The 24,731-nt window shown below is 48.0% G+C and overlaps 10 protein-coding genes across 10 annotated transcripts; 7 read left to right on the top strand and 3 right to left on the bottom strand.

Annotated features, from left to right (window-relative positions):
- Nucleotides 1-1,438: 1,438 nt before the first annotated feature.
- On the top strand, nt 1,439-1,966 carry N7446_007149 (uncharacterized protein; the record flags this gene model as incomplete). The annotated part of the gene is made up of 1 exon (XM_058515895.1): nt 1,439-1,966. One exon carries the CDS (start codon nt 1,439-1,441, stop codon nt 1,964-1,966), a length of 528 nt encoding a protein of 175 aa, XP_058373073.1.
- Nucleotides 1,967-3,838: 1,872 nt separating this feature from the next.
- On the top strand, nt 3,839-4,641 carry N7446_007148 (uncharacterized protein; the record flags this gene model as incomplete). Its single annotated transcript, XM_058515894.1, has 3 exons — nt 3,839-3,843; nt 4,058-4,433; nt 4,501-4,641. 3 exons carry the CDS (start codon nt 3,839-3,841, stop codon nt 4,639-4,641), a joined length of 522 nt encoding a protein of 173 aa, XP_058373072.1.
- Nucleotides 4,642-5,343: 702 nt separating this feature from the next.
- N7446_007147 (putative phosphatidylserine decarboxylase) lies at nt 5,344-6,510 on the top strand (the record flags this gene model as incomplete). Its single annotated transcript, XM_058515893.1, has 3 exons — nt 5,344-5,584; nt 5,665-6,223; nt 6,282-6,510. 3 exons carry the CDS (start codon nt 5,344-5,346, stop codon nt 6,508-6,510), a joined length of 1,029 nt encoding a protein of 342 aa, XP_058373071.1.
- Nucleotides 6,511-8,600: 2,090 nt separating this feature from the next.
- Nucleotides 8,601-9,797, bottom strand: N7446_007146 (Gfo/Idh/MocA family protein; the record flags this gene model as incomplete). The annotated part of the gene is made up of 1 exon (XM_058515892.1): nt 8,601-9,797. One exon carries the CDS (start codon nt 9,795-9,797, stop codon nt 8,601-8,603), a length of 1,197 nt encoding a protein of 398 aa, XP_058373070.1.
- A 597-nt stretch (nt 9,798-10,394) lies between these two features.
- N7446_007145 (SDR family NAD(P)-dependent oxidoreductase) lies at nt 10,395-11,301 on the top strand (the record flags this gene model as incomplete). Its single annotated transcript, XM_058515891.1, has 2 exons — nt 10,395-10,409; nt 10,465-11,301. The coding sequence occupies 2 exons, from the start codon at nt 10,395-10,397 to the stop codon at nt 11,299-11,301; spliced, it is 852 nt and encodes a 283-aa protein (XP_058373069.1).
- A 424-nt stretch (nt 11,302-11,725) lies between these two features.
- On the bottom strand, nt 11,726-13,445 carry N7446_007144 (uncharacterized protein; the record flags this gene model as incomplete). Its single annotated transcript, XM_058515890.1, has 2 exons — nt 11,726-13,131; nt 13,202-13,445. The coding sequence occupies 2 exons, from the start codon at nt 13,443-13,445 to the stop codon at nt 11,726-11,728; spliced, it is 1,650 nt and encodes a 549-aa protein (XP_058373068.1).
- Nucleotides 13,446-13,958: 513 nt separating this feature from the next.
- Nucleotides 13,959-15,572, top strand: N7446_007143 (GMC family oxidoreductase; the record flags this gene model as incomplete). The annotated part of the gene is made up of 1 exon (XM_058515889.1): nt 13,959-15,572. One exon carries the CDS (start codon nt 13,959-13,961, stop codon nt 15,570-15,572), a length of 1,614 nt encoding a protein of 537 aa, XP_058373067.1.
- A 469-nt stretch (nt 15,573-16,041) lies between these two features.
- On the top strand, nt 16,042-16,668 carry N7446_007142 (uncharacterized protein; the record flags this gene model as incomplete). The annotated part of the gene is made up of 1 exon (XM_058515888.1): nt 16,042-16,668. One exon carries the CDS (start codon nt 16,042-16,044, stop codon nt 16,666-16,668), a length of 627 nt encoding a protein of 208 aa, XP_058373066.1.
- A 1,710-nt stretch (nt 16,669-18,378) lies between these two features.
- On the bottom strand, nt 18,379-19,866 carry N7446_007141 (glycerol-3-phosphate dehydrogenase family protein). Its single transcript, XM_058515887.1, has 3 exons — nt 19,775-19,866; nt 18,600-19,711; nt 18,379-18,545 (listed from the first exon to the last, which is right to left on the bottom strand). The coding sequence occupies exons 1-3, from the start codon at nt 19,816-19,818 to the stop codon at nt 18,469-18,471; spliced, it is 1,233 nt and encodes a 410-aa protein (XP_058373065.1). The 5' UTR covers nt 19,819-19,866; the 3' UTR covers nt 18,379-18,468.
- A 2,777-nt stretch (nt 19,867-22,643) lies between these two features.
- N7446_007140 (fungal specific transcription factor domain-containing protein) lies at nt 22,644-24,014 on the top strand (the record flags this gene model as incomplete). The annotated part of the gene is made up of 1 exon (XM_058515886.1): nt 22,644-24,014. One exon carries the CDS (start codon nt 22,644-22,646, stop codon nt 24,012-24,014), a length of 1,371 nt encoding a protein of 456 aa, XP_058373064.1.
- Between the last annotated feature and the right edge of the window lie 717 nt (nt 24,015-24,731).

Here is a 24,731-nt window from a genome sequence, read left to right as displayed (position 1 = left end):
CCAACGGCGCGGGTAAAAGATCAAGAATTAGTTAGTGAAATGGGGATGGCTCGATGGCAGTCTGATATAGCAGACGGGTCGATATCATTGGAGAGAAGACAACCAACCACTCCCATGCCCACCGTAGGCGTAGAGAGTAGTCTCAGGAAGCGACTGAAGTACTGATCTTAAAGCTATGTCATGAATGAAGAATCTGGTGGAAAAACTGTAGTCATATTGATGATCGTAGGATGCCCTCTCTCGAAGGGGAAGATTGCATGCAAGCTTCCTAGGGCATTTGTGATACCTCAGGCCACTAATACGCTACTGTCATGGGTTCCACCACTACATTAGTTAAGATAGGGTCAGCGCGGCCGTCTCTCCCTGCCAATACGACACTCTACGCGAGAGTGGACCACTACTTCCGATGAACCAAATTAGGTCATATTACATTTAACCAACGCCCTTAAACTACTTTCATTTTTACCACTTGAATACCCTTCACGCCCCGAAGCACTGGTGTGCCCGCTCGGGAAATCTGCTATGCTCGGCCTTCGGCGTATCCCGTTTATTTGCTGTTATCTTCATTTCTCTAAACCATGTTATGGTACAGTACTTCCGAAAATCGGCGTCACCCATCTGGCGCCACCATTTGCACTCTTTCATTATTTTCTCCGCCTCTAATGCCAAGATGTCCTAGTCTATATCAGGACATATGATCGGAATATTAATATCCCAATCCCAGCATTTAGGCATACAATTGTTACGAGAACCAGCTGTCTCGTAATGGTAAGAGCTATTTGTAGTGATCAAGAATTTTCCATTGGAATGCAAACAATCCAAAACAAAACCGGCTGTAGTTGATCCAACGTGTTTGGCTACATGTTATGTATCTCTCGCAACAGACTCCCGATGGCAATTAAAAACTCATTTGGAGCCAGACCGTTCTGAACGATCATAGAATTGCTCATCACTATGTACACTAAGCCTGTCAGACACTGACCTGTCTTACCCGATACGTGGGGTGCCTTCTTGTTTTAAGCTAAGGAAGTCTTGCTAGGTCTTATAACTGATATTTGTGATACTCTAGATCTAAAATGACCAATCAGCCTCAAAATATTCGGACAAGATTATCGGCGGATCCAAATCAGAATCCTAAAGTGTGACCCTAATTCGCTGAAAAGGGCGGCTGTCTAGCCAGCCGGCAATCTATTTACGTGATATCTCTGCTTGCCCGACGCAGCGATAGCTGCCCGAAACTCAGTCACCTAACAGACCCACTCCCAGCCTATCCTCTTTTTCTTCATTCCTCTGCGGCTGTGGGTGACCTCGATCTCCAACAACCTAGCTCACAAAGCTTGTTCTGGTCCATTTGACTCTGTACGGATCCATTGGCATTTTTCAGAATCTACTCGTCACGAAAAACAGGCGAGGCAGCTGTGCTGGCAAGATTCTCCAAATGGCTTCCGCGAAAATCCTCCTGCATAGCGACTACACTGTTGGTCTGATATGTGCTCTTCCTCTTGAGATGGCTGCTGCCAAGTCTATGTTTGATGAGATTTACCCCGACCTACCAAGCCGCCCAGGTGATCCGAATTTTTACGCACTAGGAAGGATTGCTGTCAACATTGCTGTGGCTTGCCTCCCGTTAAAAGTGTATGGAACTACCTCAGCAGCAGTTGTGGCGACGCAGATGCAGTGTACGTTTGGCGAAATCCAATTTGGCCTTATGGTTGGCATTGGGGGAGGTGTACTTGTTGGAAAAACCGACATTCAACTGGGCGATGTTGTGGTCAGCAGTCCAACAGAAGATTCTGGGGGTGTCATTCAATATGACTATGGGAAATCAATCGAGAATGGTGTCATTGAACGCACTGGTTTCTTGAATCGGCCACCTCAAGTTCTGCTGAATGCCGCGAACGTGCTGCAAGCGAACTATAAGAAAGGGTTTAGTCAGATGCCTAGCTACCTTTCTGAAATGTTATGAGAATATCCTCGGATGTCTAGCTTTACATTTCCTGGTCGGAAGCGTGGCAAGCTTTTTAGCGCTAAGTACAAGCATATTGGGGCAACTCATGCAGTGATTGCGATCCAATTGAAGAAGTCATTCGGACTTTGCGCTTTACTGACCAACCTTATATTCATTATGGCCTGATTGGTTCTGGAAATCAGGTAATCAAGGATGGTTCAACCAGAAACTGACTTGCTCAAGAGCACGGTATCCTCTGTTTCGAGATGGAGGCAGCTGGTTTAATGGACAACTTCCCATGCCTAGTCATTCGGTGTATTTGTGACTATGCAGACGCACATAAGAACAAACTGTGGCAACCGTATGCTGCTGCTTCTGCGGCAGCATATGCCAAAGAGATTCTATTAGTGCTTTCCACCCAAGCTACAGCCGATCTTCCGTTACTTAATCCAGACTTCAAGGATGACTATGCAGTTGGATGGATATGTGCCCTGGAAGTCGAGATGGCTGTGTCAAAAGCCATGTTAGACGAGATCCACGCCAGCTTACCAAATGATTTAACCGGTCAACCTTATATACTGGGAAGAATCGGTACTCTTAACGTGGTCATCATGTGTATGTGTATCTCTGCATGTCTCTATAACGATACTACTCATGAAGCTGTGAGGCAGATGCTGCATACGTTCAGATCAATTCGGCTTGGCCTGGTCGTGGGCCTTGGTGGAGCTGTGCCTAGCGAAGAAACTGATGTGCGGCTAGGCGATATTGTCGTAGGAAAACCGACAAAGCGGTTTGGAGGGTTGCTGCACTGGGATATGGACCAAAGTTCCAGTTTTGGCAATTTTCATTATATTAAAATACCAGCCAAGCCACTTCAGCTTTTTTTGGCGGCTACTGGGAAGTTGCAAGTTAATCACCTGATGAGAAACTGCCAAGTTCCCACATACCTCTCGAAAATGTTGGCAAGCTACCCTCAAATGTCCCATCATGCTTTTCCTGGTCGAGAGCACGACCTTCTCTTTAAAGCAGAGCATAGTCATGCTGAGACAGGAACATGTGATAATTGTAATCCGAGAGAGCAAGTTCTTCGACCTTTCCGACATAACAATGACCCAATGGTTCACTATGGTTTGATTGGGCCTGGTAATTTGGTCATGAAAAGTGGTTCTGCTTAGGACCAAATTGCCAAAGAGCATGGTATGCTTTGTTTTGATATGTTGGCAATTAGTTTGGGTGAGAATTTTCCATTTTTAGAAATCCGTGGTATCTGTGATTATGCAGACTCTCACAAAAACAAGAATTGGCAAGGTTATGCAGCTGCAACTGCGGCAGCATATGCTAAGGAGATCATCTCCATGATCCCAGAGAATGTGGTAAGAAAGGTTCCGACAATTAACTCGGTATTAGAGTGGTATATTATGAAGTTTTTGAGATTTTTAACGACCCAAACGCAGTCAATTACTGGATTTTGGTTTCTCGACTCATTGCCTTCCGCTTCTCTTTTCCTTAGCATTTCGTAATTCTGAATGATAGTTAGCAACCTAGATGTGCCGCAAGTTTGAACCTTGCGGATTCATATGTGATGAGCGCTACGTAAGGGGAAGAAGATTCAGTTTGCATTTTGCATTAAGTGACGATTTGTACAGTATCTCTCAAAATCCCGAATAACGTTTCTGACATCTGTGCGTTGAATGCCATTTCATGGCACAGAACCCCGATTATCTCATGGCCTTTCTCAGATCAACCTTTACATACACACTGGTGTGATAATGAGTCATCAATGGAGACATCCTGGAATCTATCGGGAATGATCGTGGGCACGGTGATAGCACTTACAGTGAGTTGATTTATGTTATCTGAAATTATTTCGTTTTCCATCCCACATCCGATATGGTGTAAGTGGCAGTCATGGTGGAGTGACCGGTTTGGCGTGGTCTTAAATCGAAGGATCGTGGTGTTTACACCTAGAAATTTTAGCCAACTAGGTATTAGCGCTGGCTTCGACGCTAGGCTTTTATCCGAATAGGGTGGGTGTTTCAAATAAAGACAACAACCAAAAAAAAAAAAAAAGACGGCTCCAGTAATAGCGCCGTCTCTCTTGAAATTTAGCAATGGGAGACTACGTTGCGCGTTATGTGGGACTCCGGTTGTGGAAGAACTCAAGAATCCCGCATATTCGGAGTTCGAGCTCACAGTCCAATTTGATGCATGGAATGAAGCATCTGGGGAAGACTACCCAGGGGACATTGTTCTGTTGCCCGAGCTTGAATATCTCATTACGGACGACTCTGCTGAGCCTGATGTTTCTGATACCTTACACTCTGATGAGGAACAGTCGCTTGCAGCCTTGGCAATTTCAGGGATGATCTTCTCGGGACGGCATTCCAGAGGCGCGACAGCGGCCAATTTCAACATTGGAGCTGCTCCTGAGCCTGCAAGGTTCACCAAGGAGGAGGACCTCCTCAAATGGTATTCCGGGAATGATGTCAGGACGGAGAGACGTCGAGATTGGCAACAACGCATAATTGACCGTTTGACTGATCATTCCTAAGACGGATTACGCAATTGATGGCAATCCTTGTGCGAAGCAACTGGCTGAACAGCAAGCTGAAGCCCTGAAAGACAGTTTGATCATGAACGAGGATACGGTGAGACAAGTCTGGACGTGGGACTTTGCGTGTGAAATGGGCTAACAATTACACTGGGCTGATATCACCGATGAAGGGTATTACAGCATTTGCATCTGATACGCCTCAATAAATGGGTAGGAAACGGAGTATTGAATGTTGCCCACAGTGCTATTGATAGAATACTAGGCAGTCTCCACATGACTATACCGTTTACTTATTTTTGTCGCCTTATGTTACTTAGGCTCTCTTTTTTCACCTCTTTTTACCCGTTTTCGAGTGCCTCGGGTCAATCATACAAATTATATGAAGGTAGGGGGTATGAAAGGACTTATTGCTTATGACTGTACGGGCTAATCGAGGTATACTAAATATCATGTAGGCGATATACAATACTTAATTAGGCCTTAGTAAAAAAGAAAAAAATAAAAGAAAAGAAAAGAAAAAAGAAATATAAGAAAAAGAAAAAGGGCCGGTAGGCTTATAAAAGTGAGTAGGTATAAAAACGGTATAAAAGACGGTGAAGGATTTATATTGGGGAAATTCGTTTCGGCCCGATAGCGGTAATAGACTGCCGTATTACAATAAACCGCTCCTGTACAGGTGTACGACGTCTGAGTGGTAATGGATGACCTAACAATGACGCAAATGCCAAGTCAAAATCCGGCGACTCTGCCATACCATATTTCGATTAATCTTCCAGGCTTTATTGCAGGAAAGAATTTTTGACAATATCTTCATGATACACGAAGTCTTTCATGATCGACAATGTTGGACATCGTTGGCCAAATCCATCGGCTCCTCGATGCTATCCTTTGTTTTCTAAATCTACTGCAGAGGCGTGAAATTGGCTGGCTGACGGTTGATCGGAAGAGTGGAACATACAAGCGTGAGCAACAACCTATATGGAAAAAGATCAAGCTCCTCTTGTTATTCAATCCCGTCACGGAGTGGATTGATCGGACTCGTCTTCTACGTTTTTGGACGCATGAGGAAAGCATCAGCGCAGGTGAGTTATGACCCCATGTCTTTGACCCTAGGGTTTCCCTTGATCTACTTTACTGGTAATATGCTGAAAAGGCTCTATAGGGCGCCGGGAAGGCGAATTAAAGTCTCATAGGCAGATCAAAGGCTTTATCGACTTTTATGGCATTGATATGTCTCAGTTCGAGCCCTCTGATCCGGAAAATTACATCACTTTTGAAGACTTTTTTGTTCGGAAGCATAGCCCAAATGCAAGACCGATATATGCCGCAAATGATCCAACCAAAGCTGTCGTTGTGGCTGACTGTCGAGTTGTTGTATACCGAACTGTGGACGAGACTAAAGCCCTGTGGGTGAAAGGCAGCGAATTCACGGTCGCGAACTTGATCAAAGATGATCAGCTTGCAGTAACGTGGGAAAATGGCGCCGTTGCAAGCTTCCGCCTTAGTCCGCAAGACTACCACCGGTACCACTCACCCGTTGAGGGAAATGTGAAGTGGCATAAGCACATCTCGGGAGACTATTTTCAAGTCGATCCGGTCGCTTTGCACAGTTCGGTCAACATTTTGACGGAAAATGCCAGGTCTTGTGTCTGCATCGAAAGTGAATGCTTCGGCGATGTTCTCTTTGTAGCTATTGGTGCTACAGATGTAGGGACAGTGGAGTAAGTTTAACCTATGTCTACTTTCCCGGCTATTCGGATGTCTCATTGGTGATAATAGGATTCACGATGAAATAGAAAAGCCTGGCCATCATGTCAGGAAGGGTGATGAGATCGGTCTTTTTCAGTTCGGCGGTTCAAGCATACTGGTGTTGTTTCAACCAGGCCGTATCCAATTCGACAATGACCTAGAAAGCCTTAGCCGTCAGGAAATAATGACTGATGTTGAGGTTGGAATGAGCCTAGGCAAAGCGTGCAAGACATCTGGACCCACTCCACGCAAAGGATAGTGTGTCCCACTGATTCTTATTGAAATGTTTGATAACTTGCAATGGTAGTATCTATGGTTGACATATCACGATTTTTTTGTTCAGCATTCCTGTATAGGCAGTTCTGCCATCAAAGCGCTGCCTAACTCTACATTGGCTGAACAAAATGTTGGTTAGGCTGTGAAAAGTCATTGGAGATCGCGCGGTTCCTGTTACGTTGTGTAGTGTGGTATAGGCAAAACTAAGTAACCTGCGATGTGTTCACGGTGATGGACCAAACCCTTCTCCAAGATGAAGACCGTAAATCTGGGCCTGCACATCTTGGGATGCTACCTTTTCCAGGCTCGAAGACTAAAGCATCTTCATTGATAACCCACAAAATCAAGCCTTTCTATGCCATTAGCGACGTTAAAGCATGAATAGAATATCCTCGCGAGCACCGCGCCTTAACCGATATCGGTGTCTATATTGGAATTGATTCTGATCAGCTCAAGAAGGTCAATGGAGAGTATCTTACTAAAGCTATGGAATGTCGTGGACCTCCGACTTCGGTCCTGCAGTTAGGATGTTTCTTTGACTTAATATACTATAGGTGGCTGTGCTGTCCCCTCACTTAGTGTGACTTAATATCTCGCAATTCTAAGCTTTGGGCCTAATTAATAACACCCACGGAGCTCGATTCTAACAATAACAATGCAGTGGCCGCGATATAGGCTTTTTATTCTACTAGATACCTCTCTGTTTCCGGAATCCGGGGTGTCTTATTTCTGGATCAAATAAAATGTATACAACACCGTAGGCCAATTTTCGAGGGCTCTATTATAGAACTATATAGTTGAGGCCGATTCTTAGCCGGGATCCCAGAATTTGGGTATAAGCATCCGGAATTAGATAGTTGTGGGATAAGCTAGCTAGCCTGGTCCTGTCTCATGTTAGAAGAACTTCGGCTTACGATCAAAAGATCCTTAGGTAGCTAGGCGGAATGCGAACCTACTTACAGTATTTCCTCTGCCGCTTCTCGGCGTTCCTCTCCCGTTTTAGTGCTCAGACCTTGCCGCTTTTTGCTCACTGAGCAGAACTGAGCACGCCCCTGAGCAGTCTGATGCGCTCACAGAGCAGAACCTGAGCGTCGAGGTGAGCAGTCCACGAAGCGACCTCAATAAAATGCACTACGCTAGCCCCGGCTCACGTGCCACCTTCCCTACTAAATTACCCCTATTGTCCTATCAAAAGAGTACTGGCATCATCAATATAACCATTCATTCTGGTAGTCTTACTGCAGTCAAGCGCTATAATAGAGCCTGCTATGTACTTAATCAACCAATCAGTATTACATTCTATACTACCTGCTCCTAGGAACATTCCTTCTAGTACCCCCATGATCTCCTAATCAGGCTATAGGGATTAATAGTACCAAGGCAATTAGATAGATCTGCTCAGATACTTATATTCTATTCTGGTGCAATGGCCACTAGTGACAGCGTTTACGGGATTTGACGGCAAAGCCACTTCTAGCACTAGTAAGCTTATACTTTTATAGGCCACCGAATCTCTTTGTGAGGTTCCGAACTTTTGGCTCCTAGGAGCCTACCTGACTGACGATAGTTCTTTGACATGCAAGCTAGTTTACTAACCATTTTCTCATTCGCATATAGTCGACCAGATTCCTAGTAACTCACGCCGTTTACGACCCCTAAGATACCTACCCAGCGTATGAGAAATAAGGGGCATTATCAATTTAGATATATAAAGAAGTACTCCTTCCTCATTTCTTCAATTAGAATAAGTACTCGTCGCTCTCTTCTCATCAGAATCTATTTAGGCGTCACGCTCTGATAATACAGTGAGTTTTCTCTCGGAAAATCTAGTTTTGAGAAGCGCCGACTAACTCTGACCCTAGCCTGTTTATAATGACCGAACAGACAAACATCAGCACTTCCACTACGCAATCCGTAAAAACCGCACAGTGTAGTGTTATTACCGTTTAGAAAACATCAAAGCAGCCGAGTATACACGTTAGGACTTTGTGGTTAGGGCATTGTGGTCCTTACAATGGCGACAGGGAAAACAGTAAATTGACCGTTGGGGTTTGAGCCTGACACAGCTCCCTTTCACACCTCCTCAAGCGCCGCATCATACACAATACCGGCCATCTCTCTAGCACGGTCCATCCATCCAATCACTCTTCCACTCTCCTCCTCGCCAATAACCTCGCCCATGCCCTGAGAACCCCCCTTTCTCCTCGCCACTCTCTCCGCGATAACATCAGCCTGATACCAGATGCCCCAACCCCTCTCCACTGGCATTTCGACCACCTCCTCCGTCTCCATGCCATTTTCATCCAGATGCTCCTCGTCATACCACTGAACAAGTAGTTCCTGAGGTCTGATGGGAGGGAAGGGAATAGATACTGACGCTTTGGTGGCTTCGATACGTACAGCCGGTGCTGCTTTTGTGGCCTGTAACCGTTGATAGAAAGCCGGTTTGCTGGAGCCAGGAAGAGTCATGCTCGTCGTGACTATAGCGACCGCCTCCTGTCGCTTGCTGCCGCTTTCAGTATTCTTTACTTTGGAGAGTATGATGGTGTTGATATCGTCCACCTCCCCGTGCACACCCGGGACCGGCATGGAATGCGCATGCACAACTTCGGTCTGCGTCCTGTCTTGACTGGCTGGAAGACAATTTAGCGCGAGATCAGCCCACGTCAATGCATATACGCCCTGATCCAACAAACTTCCCGCTCCAGCCGCCTTATGGAGAAACCGGCTTTCGTGACTCAAATCCGGTGACACGATCGGAAAACTGAACTCGGCGTAGACGCGTTTCACCTCGCCGATGCGCGGAAGGAGCTTATGCTGGAAGTAGAGCGTAGCAGGGAGATAGCGCGTCCACATCGCTTCCATGAGCACGACATTTCGCTCTTTTGCTAGCTGGCACAGTTGAATGAATTGTGCGCGGTTCATCGTTGCTGGTTTTTCAACGAGCACATTGCGTTTGCACCGTAGGGCTTTTTGCACGTGGGCGTAGTGCAAGGGGTGTGGCGTGGAGATGTAGACGACGTCGAAGTCTCCTTTTTCCAGCATTTCTTCCCAGGAGTGGTAGATAGTGACGGATTCGGCATCGGATATTTTGTGTTGTTTCAACCAGTCGGCTGCACGAGAAGCGCTGCCGGTCGTACTAACTGAGACGAGCTCATGTTTGATGGACGCGGAAGATTCCCGGGGGAGGAGCAGGTCTGGTAGGAAGACGGAGGCGATGTTAGAGAGGGAGAGCGCTGCCCAGCGGCAGGTGAATTGGCCCTGCGCCATCATGGGCTACGTGTATATCGTATTGCTGTGCTGGAAGACTTTCTGACAGTGGCTTAGGTTTCGGAATGATTGGTCCTCCCTCCAATAAATCAACTTGTGGCTGCCTCCGAAGACGTGCGTTTTTAGAGATGTTATCAGAGGTTGGAAATCGTCGCAAATGAGGAGGAATTTCACCTTCGAGGTCTCTCCATGTCTTGTTCTATCGCTTTATCAGTAGGCGACCCTTCCCCGGACACTAGCCAAGGTTCTTCAACCGTGTAACCGCCCCTTCAACCGTTTAACCGCCGTTTAAGCTTGAAGATTGTCAAAGCGCCCAGAAAATGCCGGTTTAGAGCAGGTAATGGCCTATTACAAGGTACCTTAAACCATCTATATGGGTAGCGATACTGGCGATGCGGGGATATCGTGCCCCATCATATTTCTCTGCGGAGATTACGCCCCTCACATTGTATAGCGGCCCTAACATTCTTCAAGCCGCCTGACATTTTCTTATAAAAGCAAACGTCGTCGGTACAACACAAAAGCCTTTTCTCCAGACTCACTCTGCGTAATCTTTTGTTCACCCACCAGCACTTTCGCACACACCAAGCCTTTGCTATGGCAACCGACTTTGTGAGTGCTGTTAACGCAATGTACTGTGTACCTAGCTTCTGCTAATAATCTACAGTTCACGCTCAAAGGCAAGACCGCTGTCATCACCGGCGCAGCACGCGGCCTAGGCCTCACATTTGCCACCGCACTGGCGAGCGCAAACTGTAACCTCGCCGTGCTGGACATCCTCCATGAGCCCTCACCCTGTCTTCTCGCGTTGCGAGACCACCATGGCATCAAATTGGAGTATTACCGCACGGACATAACCTCGCGTCCCGAGGTCACTGCCGCTATTGAGAATATAGAAGCGGAATTTGGGAGAATTGATATCAATATCAATGCCGCGGGCGTGGTGTCGGACGAGTCCTTCCTCAAGACCACTGATGAGAATATCGAGCGCACTTTTGCCGTCAACTTTACAGGTTCCTTCCTCGTGGCGCAGGCTTGTGCAAACAGCATGGTTGCGCGGTACAAATCCATCCACGGCGGCGAGCCAGCAGCGCAGCCTACCACTGGCACAATAATCTTTATCGCCAGCATCGCAACGTACATTGCCTCTAGCGCGCAGCAGATCTGCTGCTACACAGCATCCAAAGCAGCTGTGAAGGGGCTGGTGAAACCCATGGCCATGGAACTTGCACCGTATGGGATTCGAGTCAATTCCTTAAGTCCAGGGTATATGATGACGGATATGATGCGAGGATTGCAAGAAAAGCAACCTCAACTGGTGGACCAGTTTGAGAAGGAAACTTTATTTGGCCGGATTGGGATGCCCGTGGAATTGAAGGGCGCTATCTTGTATTTATGCTGTGATAGCGCCAGTGGGTGGTATACAGGGCAGGATCTGTTGGTCGATGGCGGGGCGAGTACCTGGAAGCATCCAGCTATTTTAGCATCAGACTTAGAAGAGTAGCAGAAATATCCTGCAACTCTGTGTTAGCGTTGGCCATTAACATATTGCAATGCACTGGGTTTGCCCATTACTTAACACGATTATTTCATCGGTCACGAAGAGAGAGACACTGGGACTCGGACAGTACAGTGGGTCTCCTTTGAAGGGCTTTGTCCTTGTCGGTGACGAACAGGCCAGCTACCAATAGGAATTTGCCTCTTAAACGCCAAATCGGATACGTAAGACTTCACATCTCTCAAATACGTACTTTATTCAGTCTGAAAATGTAAAAAAAAAAAAAAAAAAAAAAAAAAAAAATACCATCTCCATATATAACACAATGTATACAAGCACGACTTCAACCGAACCAGTTCTTAAAGGCCCACGAAGACAACATCCTTCTCATTTCGGACTGTTGATCCACAGTCAGCCCAGAGGATCTTCCCTAGACTTTGCTCGGTGACTCTTCTACATGACGGGCTCTGTTCTTCTCGCCCTCCGCCGCAAGCACCCTTCTTGGATCGAGATCTGTAGTGCCATCAACCTCGTCCAACAGCCTTCGCGCAGCTACCGCAATGTTACCACCGGCCTCACCGATGCGCCGGTGATACTCTTCCATGTTCTTGCTCACAAGCAGACTCTCGCTCGTGAACAGCAGATTGACCTCTTCGAGTGATCTACCGGCGACCTCGGGATAGAAGAACCATACGACTGGCATGGCGAGGACGTTCATGCAGCCAAAGAAGATGAAGGTGGCCCATCCCAAGTGGGCTAGCATGATGGGGATCACGAAGGTGTTCATTCCGCATCCGATCGCCCAGCCCAAAATAGTGAATGAGTATCCTTTTGCACGCACTTCCTGCGGCCAGATTTCCGTGCCATAGATCCAGCATGGGACGATGTTGAACATGGTAAAGAACCAGAGGTAGACGAAGACGAAGGCTGCTGCGGCGGTACCTAGGGTGGATGCCATTGCGGGATCAGTGGCTTGGCGGTTTTGACTCTCCTTGATAAGCGCGGCGACAAGGAATAAGGCTATACCCTGCGTGATGAAAGACATCATGAGAGATTTAATCCGGCCTATGCGGTCGATAACCAGTGATGCAGCGGCGGTGCCCAGGATACCGAAGGTGTTGACCAGACCGGCCAGCCAGGCTGACTTGTAGGAATCGAACCCGGCAAGGCTGAAGAGCGTACCAGCCCAGGTGGCAATAGCGAGGATACCTGTCCATTGCTGGATCTGCTGGAGTGCCAGACCCATGACAACGCGTCGACCAAGATGCAGTTTCCCCGAGTAGCGACCACCGAGGACGAGATTGAGAAAGTTATTTCGTTTGTGGTATGATGCTTCGACAATTGCTTCGAGCTGCTCAACTTCGATAAGAAGCCTAGGGTCATGGAGATCCAAGTCGCCACGGATCTTGCGCAGGATATTGACCGCTTCCTCGCGGCGATTATTGGCCATCAGCCATCTCGGCGACTCAGGAAGGAAGAAGACAGTAAGAACAACAATCAACACGGGAACCGCCATAAATGCCAGGGGAAAACGCCATTGGAACTCTACCGTGGACGACCTGACACCGAAATTGAGCCAGTATGCAATCACAATGCCGGCGTAGTTCGCAACGAAGACGAGCGAGAAGTTGGAGCCGCGGTCGTGCGCTTGAGAGAGCTCGCTCACCCACGGCGGAACGATAGCGTTGATGAACCCGATGCCTATTCCTGCGATGACACGCGCGCAGATAAACATGTTACTGTTTTGACTGGCGGGCATGAGCGCCGCGCCGAGCATGCAGAAGAGTGAGCCGATCCAGACGCCTTTTTTGCGGCCGAGCTTGTCGCCGACCCAACCTTTTCCATCCATCAGTATCTATAAGTGTACTGCTGATAAAAAAGGGATGCTGAAGTGATTTGTCCGTACCTCCAATGAAACATGCCCACATGGCACCGAAATAGTACGCTGCCAGCAGACCACCCTGCTTGGTGCTGTTGGTCACAACACCATTGGACCCGATACTGGCCATGTCAATGAAGCCTGGTGTCGTGCTGACGGTGCCCAGAACTCCCTGGTTGTAGCCTTCGAAGATGAGGGCAATAGCGGTGAAGAGGTTGAGAAGAAACATGAGTGCCTTTCCAGGCATATGTTCCCAGAGTTGGACGGCCATGGTGAGGGTATGTACGCAGTTGGACACGCATACGTCGGGCTGCCACTGCGTTCTGTAAAATTGAATGAGGTCGAAGGAAGCGAAGGTAGACGAGGGACGATAGAGTACTGTTGTGAAATCATTCGAGCAGATCGCAGGAGGATTGATGGTCATTTATTTATGTACAGTCTGACGACAAGGAGCACACGCCACCTAGTCGGCTCCAGACCCCAGACCCCAGACCCCAGACCCCAGACCCCAGACCCCAGGTCCCAGACTCCAGACTCCAGATACATCCATCTTACGGGGAAAGACGGGAAAGCTGGTCAGATACTGCGGTGATCTACCCTAGCCACAGGTTTGAAGCCTTTTAGCAGTTTAGCTTCCCCCGCATTATTTCCGGGCTCCACCGTTTAGCCGTTTGGCCGTTTGGCCGTTTAGCTCTCTGTATCCCAGAGGTATAGCCCTATAGCCCTGTAGCCCCCAGGGAAGAGACGAAAAGAAAACAAACAATCACTTATAGCGGTAGTTCCAATGCACGCCCACCAGTTCACCCACATTGTCGTCGGCGCCGGCTCGGCGGGCTGCCTCGTGGCCCGTCGGGTGGCCGAGAACCGGGCCTTCGACGTCCTGCTGATCGAAGCCGGGCCCGACATTGACGCCGCCCCCACCAACACTTCCTCCATAGCCCATGGTGTGCATGATGCCCGCCGGGTGCCCATGGCAGGCCAATCCGCGATCTTTGACCCCAGGATCGACTGGAATGTTGAAGTCGACGTACCTTGCGGAGGGCAGATGATTGTCCCGCAGGCGAAGGTTATGGGCGGAGGGAGCAGTATCAACGGAGGCACTTTTTTACGACATACAGAGGCTGATGCAAGGGAGTGGGTTGCGTTAGGGAATGATGGCTGGGATTTCGAGAGTTCAGTCGCTGTATACGAAGGACTCGAAGGTGACCCCCTTCGAGGCACACGCGGTCCGCATCCCATTGCCAGAGCGAGTATGGACGAAGCAGGCAAAATTCAGGCTGCCTTCGTCGACGGCGTTACATCTCACGGTCTCCAACGTATCCCAGATCTGAAGGCCACGGGAGCGGAGGGTGTCGGCCCGTCACCCGTCTGTCGTCGCGGCTCCACCCGGGTCAGTGCAGTGGACACTTTTATCGGCCCGGCCCGGCTCTTCCCCAATCTTACCATCTTGGCCAATTCGTTAGTCGATCGAGTGCTCTTCCAGGACTACAAGGCCATGACAGTTGTGCTGGCCAATGGCCGCAAGATACACGCAACCCACGAAATCATCCTCTGCGCGGGCGCAATATTTTCGCCGGCTATCTTGCAACGCTCGGGTATCGGTCCAACGGAGCTACTTCGACAACATGGGATTGCGCCTTTGGTTGAGCTGCCAGTGGGATTGAATCTTAGCGACCATCCATGTATCCCACTCGTCGCGCGACCACGACCCGGTGCATACACGGACACGGATTATTCCTTGCAGATGCAAGCGCGATGGTCGTCGTCGCTGAATCCCGGTGCTATCGACTTGCAGATGGTGTGTTTCTCGTATCTCTTCGCACAGTCAGCGGACCCTTCCATACCACGAGGACGCCAGCCGCAAAGAAGCTTGGGGGGTACAGAGACCGGTCATGTTGCAGGAATAGGATGTAACATAAATAAGCCCACTTCACTCGGCATGGTGGAAATCCGTTCAAGGGACCCGAATCAGATGCCGATAGTACGTCCTAATTATCTGAGCACGCCGCACGACCGAGCTCTGGCACGAGAGGTTGTGCGCACTGCGTACGCCGTGCTCACGTCGCCCGCCATGCAAACCGTACTCACAGCCCCGCTGGGCATAACTTCGCAAGTTGTAGCCGACGATGTGATGCTGGATGGTTATATACAAGCTCAATATTCGACAACTTACCATTTCTGCGGTTCGTGCCGAATGGCTAATCGTGAGAAAGGCGGCGTTGTGGACCAGAGCGGGCGGTTGTATGGTGTGAATGGGCTGAGGGTTGCGGATGCGAGCGTGCTGCCGACTGTGCCGGCAGCGAATACGATGGCGAGTAGTATGCTGGTAGGGGAGAGGGTGGGAAGGAGCGTCTGTGGTGGTCGAAGTGTCCAGAAGGCAGCCAGATCTCACATATAGATAGACACCTGGGAGGGAATCCCGTGGGAGGCTTTGCTGCAGACACTTGTATCGTCGCTGTGCTCCGACTGGACCTAATGAGAATCGCAAGATCATCGCGAGATCTAGATTAGTCATATTAACAATGGTCACACCACAATCATATCTATCACATCAATCGCGAGCACGTCGCGTTGCGTGAGACGTACCCTGCTCTCCTCCTCTTTGGTACCCAGGAATCCTTTTGTGTATTAAATTGAATTCGGTCCTGGAGCAGACTGAACCCAATCAGATTAGCGTGGTAGAACCTTGGAATCGGCAGGATTCGCCCGAATCATTGCGGTCTGAGGGCACTGAGGTAATCCGCAGCGTGGTTGTGGATTACGTTATTGGAGATATACCTCGGTAAACCTGAGGCTTGGCCCCAGGAAGCGGGGATGATACTTATACGAGCTTATCTGTGTTGGACTTGGAGAAGCTAGCATTTACCATGGCTGAGAACAAGCTCATCTGTGTCATAGGAGCTACGGGAAACCAAGGCGGGTCAGTCGCCTGTCGGTTTCGTAAGGCGGGTTTCCGTGTCCGTGGCTTGACCCGCGATACATCGTCGCCCGCAGCACAGAAGCTTGCGACTGATGGCATTGAAGTTACGAAAACAGACCTGGACGACTTGGAGAGCCTCAAGCACGCTCTAAATGATGCCAATGTCATATTCAGTGTTACAAACTACTGGGAGCCGTTCTTTCGCCCGGACTGCCGTCAGAACGCCATTGAGTTGGGCATCTCACCTGCTCGGTTTGCCTACGATGTCGAATATCAACAAGGCAAGAATATTGCCGACGCCGCAGCCGCGACCTGTGATTCTCTCGACTCAAACGGTTTCTTAGTGTCCACGTTAAGCCATGCTGCTAAGTCCAGCCAGGGAAAATTCATCAAGTTGTACCATTTCGACTCTAAGGCGGATATCTTCCCCTTCTACGTTAGAGAAAAGTACCCTGACCTTGCAGCCAAGATGTCCTGCATCCAGACCGGTTACTTCTATACAAGTTTCAACATCTTACCTGACTCGTATTTTGGCAAGGCAAGTAATGCTGCCACAATTGAAGAATTTGACTGATGATCGTCGAGCTGCCGGATGAGAGTATTGAAATGAGGTTTACCACAGCCCCAGACAGGATTGTGCCACACTTAGACCCTGTCGGGGATATGGGCACTTTTACCTTCGCTGTCTACCAAATGCCTCCCGGGAAAGAGTACATGGCGGAAGGGACAACTTGTAGTTGGGCGGATTGGATCAAGACCTGGAGCGACATCACTGGCGTGCCTGCGTCTTATCGACAGATCAGTCCCGACGAAATGATTGAAATGACTCCCGATCGAGACTGTGGCATCGAGGTAGCATACATGTTCTCTTATAGTACGGACCCAGGATACGATGGAGGTAGAGCTCTTCTCACTGCCGCGGACATTCGCAAGGCAAGTTAATACGTGCCACTAAAACCAGCATCACTCACTCTAACATAGGAAGACAGACTGGTATCGACTGCCCGATGACGAGTTGGAAAGAGTGGGCAAGCCGCCAAGATTGGTCCGTCGTGTTAAACAAGGGTAGCTAGGTAACCTTAGCAAATGCTTCAGGCAGTTTTAGAGAAGCTCACAAGTACTCATATTCTCTAGTCCAATACTAGTACAAATATTTATCAACAATAGCAGAAACAGGTGCCTCAGGCCACAATTCTTCCTGCTAATATTAAGGGAAATTCGACTTCGACTAATGGCCACATCAGCATTTTTGATCTGAGTTTGCCTCACAAGCAACGACAAAGAAAGCCCACGGACTTGTGCAGATTGGCAGGCGGTCCAGTATCTCAAAGCCTTGCTTCAGGTGAACTTCTCTCTCTGGCCCCTGGGTAGATAATATGCATGCAGTCGGTAATGATATAACAAGGCTTAGAGGCCAGCGGAAACTTTAGTACTTAGGTATAGATCTTAACTAATGACCGAGGGAGGGACTTTTTGTTCTGCGCCGCTACTTACAAGATAGGACCTGAGCCCTCTATTCTCGCGTCATCGTGCTTTAATACGTAATTATTCGGAAGAAGAACGGAATTGGAAGATAGGGACCTCAAAAAAGGGGGCATAGTGAGAAATAAGGGCCATTAAGATGTATTTCACGAAACAACAGCATGGTGGGGCCCGATTGCTCCTTTGGGTATTGTCTAAGCGTAGACTGGGTACTTAGTAGATGCCTCTGATTAATCTCTGAGTAATCAGTAAGCACTCTCTGAGCGGAGTCTGAGCGCTATCTGAGCGCTCAGAGTGTGCTTAATAGGCCTTGCTAACCTATCATGTGACTAACTCTGAACAGCTCAGTGAGTCTGAGCCTGGACCTAAATTTACTCAATGAGCCTGACTCTAAGCGCCCTCATTAAAGCGGCGGCATCTGGAATAGGAAAGCCCCACCCGGCAGAGGAAATATGGTACGTATAGTGACATATATAAGGCCGGTAGCGATTTTATGATAAAGGCTATAAATATATCCATTTCAATAATAGATCACGGCTAGCGGCCCGAGGTTGCCGTTCTTTCCCGGAATATCGCTTGCATCTTCGAAAGACTCGCGAATGCAGCCACAGATAAAAACCTCGACCTTCGGATCTAGAACTTAATTATATCTAATTAAGCATCCCACTATTCAATGAACTCACGTATCTTGCTTTCCCGGGATAAGATTTTCTTAGGCCAGAAGGATCGGCTCCTTAACTGCTTTGCTCGATCGTTCTTAGCCACACGATGTAATACTTAGAGTGTACTAAATGAACAACTTTTGAAGATTATAAACAAAATACTTGATATTGGAAAGAAGTTCTCGGTTCTCGCGCGTCAGTCGCGTAGGTGCCATGCATCTGTTGCGAAGCTAATATGCTTTAATTTTCGATTCCTTGTCCAAAACCTCTGGGAGGCTATCTATTGTCGTGTGCCCTTCCAGGATATCTTTTTAATGGACCGTTAGCGTCGAACGTTAAAACACAAAATGTATACACTAACCGTAAACAAATACGAATAGGGGAAATTGCTCGCGTTGTCCCTGTTTCTCCAGGAACTCATAGACCGCGCGAGCGGTGGATGTTCCCTGGAGTTTCTGACCCCCTAACTCCGTCTTCTCAATCTCATCGACAGAGACTCCCTTTTCCACAGCGTGACATGCAGACCGGAAATTTCTCCCCGCACTGGCGGATGTTACCAAATCAGCTATTCCAGCGCTTTCTTCTGTAAATGTTCTCTCGTCCACCGATTGAGGGAACCAAATGCGGCCGAATCGCACCATTTCAAGGACACCAATTCGAATAACAGCTGCCTTTGTATTGTCGCCCCAACCTTTTCCTGTAACGAAGCCGGCGGCTAATGCGATGATATTCTTCAGCGCGCCACCAAGTGCGACCCCAGAGACATCCTGCACAACACTAACGTTGAAATATGGACGGCTAAAGAGCTTTTTCAAAAGGCCGGAATCCACATGAGGATAGGTTTGGGGAACTGGGTGCAGCTTAACGTGGCTGGGCTTGGATTTGCTTTGGCGCTGTTCGTCCACTTTAATTAGATTGTCTCGAGGTGAGCCGTCCGGCTGCTTGTAATCCATAGGAGGCCCGTCGTATCCAATAGTAGTTTCACACAGATTCTCCGCGGCTACCTCAGGCGCGATGTTGGCACCAGACAGAGAACCACAATAAATCCCTAATTTCTCCATTATCATCTCGGAGTAGAGCGTCACAGTCCCATCGGAGACATCGACCCCTTTGATACACGAAATACCTCGCGCATAAGGGAGATGCTGCTGATTGATTTGATCAAGCGTCTTAGATATGAATTGATGCGGAAGGTTGAAAACAAGAATAGACGCTCCTTTGACCGTATCCTGGAGGTCGGGATTGGCAATGAGATTGGCTGGAAGCTTGATCCCGGGAAGGTATTTGATATTTTGATGTACTGTATTGATGGCGTGCGTGAGCTTCACGGGTTTATCGCCCAGTTGGTCGCGAAGCGTTTCATCATTGGGTACATCAACATCTTCATCGAACACCCACATCGAGACATTCTCTTCAAAGATTTCAGAGTGTTCTCTAGTGTTTTCAGCTAGGATTTTCCCAATCGTGGAGCCCCTTTGCATTGTGCGGTTAGTGAGCTACTGTGTTCACGGTGATGCTGGTCCAAAGATCTCTTACCAGTTTCCAGACCCAATCACAACAACCTTATGTTTTTGTGGCATTTTGAAGTCTCAGTTTGGATGTATCACGATTGTTTCTAAACCTTCAATGATTGGGATCTGGGGAAGTTATTGAATTTTATAAACCAAAGTCGCGGGCACCCAAACATGAATCATTATTGTGTAAGCTCAGCATCATAAGGGTCTCAGTAGGATCTTTGTAATGTAATGGGCTGCAAAGTAATATTCACAAAACAGGACTTTGCGCGCGTCTTTGCAACGCCGTGTTCTTCTACCACTTTATGCTTGGTTCAACAATGACACATCATGATGTCATATGAGCAGATAGTACGGAAAACTACCAGAAGGTGATGGGGGCCTACAAACACTAAATGCTATGTCAATTCATCTCGCTCATTTTATTCAGGCTTCTGTTAGCTTATTAGTCAACATTCAAGTAGGCTTCTTAAGAGAGCCATATACGGCATTTAGCATCGGAGGGGTGATACTTCGTCGTCGTCTGACACGGGTAGGAGGCGTTCTAACCCTTCCATAGTAATAAGATTATTACGAATATTTAACGATTAAACGCTCACTATATTCAGCTCTCTAGCTATAGGGATTCCCTAAGTATCATATCACAGATCATCTCTAGCTTCGATAAGAGGCAGCCTTAGCGATATTTTACGGAAGAAGATAGAAAGGTTTAGTGCGTTGGTGGTAAACCCCCCTAAGGTATTAACTGATAGGTATTATTAGTCGCTAGAGGGATATTCATTTCACCATGCTCACCTCTGCTGACCCTTCTACTCAGTGAGCGGACGAAACGGTTTTTGACTAGTAGGGGCTGGGGTATCGGGAAATGACGTAATTCGGGGTCTTGTAGCTTCAGTTATTGTCAGCTAGGGGCAAAATAGCAGTACCAGGGAAGTCATGGATGCTAGATCGCATGGTTTATTCAATTTATTCCTTCTTCGTTTTCCAGAAGCATACGGCAACTAAGCTCACCTGTGCATAGTAAAACATGCTTTTACTTGCGTTGTGCGCCATTGCACCCGCCCTAAGAGCCATTCCCCCCACCTTTGGTGGGCCTGCTTGGAACAGATATCCGGCCAAATGAGAGAGCTGCGGCACATTTTTGGCATGAGGTACGCCTAGAGGGCCTTCTGCGGCTTTAGTAATACGATTCAACTCCCTCATAAGAGACCAATATCGAAGTGTGTCACTTAAATGCAGCGTGAAGTTTGTTTTCAGTCGTTCATGTTGAACCCTTATGCTTAGCATTATTTTGTCCGCACATACCGATGACGAACAATGCCCCTTTGTTTTGTCACAAAAGCCACAAAAGATTTTCGAGAGCCATTGACGTAGCTACTTCTGCGGCCCGCAATTGTTTTTCAAATAGGGGCAACACAATATTTCCGTCGCACTGGAAGGGCGTAACACTGAATAGCTGCACCATCTCCCAATTTATTACGTTCGTGTTCAAAGCAAGCTTACCCATCATTTCGAGCATTGCATTGACAAAGGGGCAGCGCTCAGGTACTCATCCTTATCGCTAACAAACTGTCGACAGGAAAGAGGGGGCCACTGAAACGCGCTGGATCGATCCCCACTTCAATTGATCATCAATCCTTTTCCCGAGGGGGTGTAGTAACTTTTCCCTCGCAAATATTCGTTCTTTTACTATCTGTTGTTAAGGGAATGATACGGCTGGTTTACTTGTGAGAAAGCCACATAACAGACAGTGTCAGGATGCTTACCAGAGTTCCTATCCCGCGCCTGAGAAAAGAAAGCCACAAATCCGGTGGCAAACGTACTGCGAGGGCATGCAACTCGTGTCGACAGCGCAAATGGAAATGTGATGGCAATAAGCCGATATGTGGGCAGTGCGAAGCTCAGTCGCTGGAGTCATGTGTCTATTCTGAGAACAAACTGTTGAGAGAGCGGAGAGAAATGGAATTAGCAAAGGAAAAAATTGTTTTCTACGAACAGTTCCTTCAAGAAATATCTCGTGAAGTTGATGCATCGGTCTCGAGGCGGATTAATGACATTTTGAAGGTGAGACTAGATCTCTTCGCGCTACAAGGCATACATTATCATGATCGTGCTAACGTATAAAGCCCTCCTCCTCATTAAATACCAACAAAAGAAGATCTTCCAGTGCCTCTTCATCTTCTTCTATCGGGTCGTTAGATGGAGTAGATGTAGTGGAAGAAGATGTCAACCAAAGCGAAGAGAGCAGGGCCACCGGCTATATTGGAAAAAGTTCCGAAGTCGCATGGATGCAACGCCTTGACTTGGAGACTAGACGCCAGGGAGGCACTGAGCCCTTTTCTGGAGATTACCGGCAGTACCAGGATCCCACCAAGGCGCCCATTTTCTCCTTGAACTACCATCTTGACTCTGCCGATATATCCAACCTGGGAACCAGCAACCCTTATGTGTTACCGCCGAAAGCACTTGCCTACCAGTTAATTTGCATTTACCTCGAGAGCGTCCACCCATCTTTCCCTATTATTCGACAGGATCTTTTTACCGATCAAGTCCGCCGGCTATATTTGGCAGGTTCGATAAATCCAGGGAAAAAGTGGTTGGCGGTCTTCAATCTGGTACTTGCCATTGGCAGAAAACATTGCGACTTGATAGGGCAAGGTACTCAGGAGGACGGGGACGTGTTCTTTGCTCGCGCGCAATCCCTCAATATATCTGAGAGTGTTCTAAATGATTACGAGGATCTTCAGCAGGTGCAAATAGAGACTCTTGCTGCTTTCTTTTGTTAGCTTCAGCACGGATCAATAGGTATGAGACCTAACATTACTGACTTGGCGCAAACGCTAGCATAATTTTTGCCATTGGTCGTCTGACTTTGCTACAGAGCATGGAAAATGATAGGCACTGCAACTCGTTCGAGCATTGCTTTAGGGCTCCACCTCCAAGTTGCACACGCGAAATTCGATGTTGAATCCCTCGGATCGCGAAGGAGGCTGTGGTGGTCGATTTTTCTACTAGAGCACCTCCTTTCTATGATGACCGGCCGGGTATCTTGTATAGGAAATAGTTCCTCTGCGCCTCCCCCTCGCCCATCCGAAGGCTTAGAATGTGTTCCATCTGGGTTTGGCGAATTTGGCGAATCAAGCCACGAACGCTTGGTCATCAACAGCTCCATTCAATGGACGATCTTCCTGCAACAACCCGAAACCCAACATGAAACGCTAAGGAGCATGGCTCCCAACCATTCTCTCTACTTCTTTTGCCTCATTGACTTAATCTTTATCTCGCACACCGCAATCAACCATATTTACAATAACGTCCACGATGAGACGAAACACGTCCGAAGACGTATTGGCCTCTACAACACGAAGATGGACCAGTGGTGCTCTGGTTTACCTAACTCTATGCGTTTCCAAGAACTCAACGACAACCGGGCACGCAGTAACATGAATCCGTATCAGGCCTCTCTGTCGCTGCATTATTACAGCGCCCGTATTGTCCTGAACCGACCCTGTTTTTCTCTTCCTAAATCAAATGAGAAGACTGGCATCAGATCCTTTCGTACTCATTTAGAGCGTGACAGCGCTTTGATCTGCCTACGCTCCTCGCTAGCAATGATCTCTCTCCTTCCCGATCACCCGGATGCAGACTGGGCCTACCGTATTGCCCCTTGGTGGACCTTCCTACATTTCCTTGTTCAATCCACCACAATTTTGCTATTGCATGTGTCAGTCGAGGATTTCAAAATCTGTCAGACTGGTGAGGGCTCTGCCAAGTACACCGACTTACTTGCAGGTGTGATCGCAGCGTCTGGAAAAGCAATGAATTGGCTGCTCTGTCTTAAAGGGACAGACGAAGCGGCTAAACGGGCTTTTGAACTGTTAAAGGACTGCATCGAACGAATAAAAGTACAGAAGGGATCAAATGTGAGCGACTTTTACGCGAATCATACATTTGAAACTACTACTACGACTCCTCGTGCACAAAGTAACGTTTCAGGGGGTTTAGACGATCGGGCAAGTCACCAGGACCACGATAGCATTGGATCTACGTCGCAAATAGATGATGCACAAGTTGAAGGGAGCGGCGATGATGCGCTTTTTCGAGGGCCAGAGTTGGCAGAAGCAGCTCTCGACAATTCACAGTATCCCTTTGGAGTACTGGGTGATGACGTTGATATGATTGATATGTCTTGTCACATTTCACACCCGACAGATCCAATGTTTGACGAGTTACTACTTTCATTAGGAGTGCCAACTAGCTAGTGTTTTCATGGGCTCTGAATGAGAGCTATTCTTCCTCTATTTCCAGCACATCCCATATGCCGAATTGTCTTGCAACGAGGTAGAGGACGGATTGTGTTCGATTATTCGCAGAGCCTGAATTAATTCACCTCCTTTGTAGTTCTAAATATGGCGTCGAAATAAATGACCAGTGCGGTGCCTGATCGCCTTCCTCACCTAAGAGAGCCAAGCATGTGATGTGGCAAACAGGTGGTAATTAGAAGGTTGGCAGTTGCTTGCGAATAGTTGCGTTCATGTTACATGAGGCCTTATGTCATCATCATCCATACAGTAACAAAGGTTATGAGATGCCTTCCTTCCCGAGTGATTTGAACGCAATCCCGGACGGTTTATATATCCCTGTCTGTGTTTGGTTGGTAATGTATTGCGGTGCACTCATTACTATTAGCGCGCGTTAATATCTGGGCAATATATTCTGAATCTCACAAGCTCATCTGAACGCAGTTATCGTGCGTTGCCGGGCAGGAACATATGAGAGACACTCCAATTTGGAGCCGCACATTCTAGAGCTGATCTATTTGCAAGTAAACTGTCACAGGTGAGGGTTGTGGGAAAGAGTGAGAACACTGTGGTCATAGTGAAGATATCATTTTTCGCCGCCCTTCGATTCAGGCCATAGCAGATGCCCGGCATGAATAAATAAGTGCCGCATTCGGTCCTCAGCCTGGCATTATGATT

This window comes from Penicillium canescens (assembly GCF_028828765.1).
Source record: "Penicillium canescens strain IBT 15451 chromosome Unknown utg000004l_segment0_segment0, whole genome shotgun sequence".
Taxonomy (NCBI): domain Eukaryota; kingdom Fungi; phylum Ascomycota; class Eurotiomycetes; order Eurotiales; family Aspergillaceae; genus Penicillium; species Penicillium canescens.
Note: the sequence above shows the minus strand (reverse complement) of the source record. Positions and strands in the feature narration are given on the sequence as shown.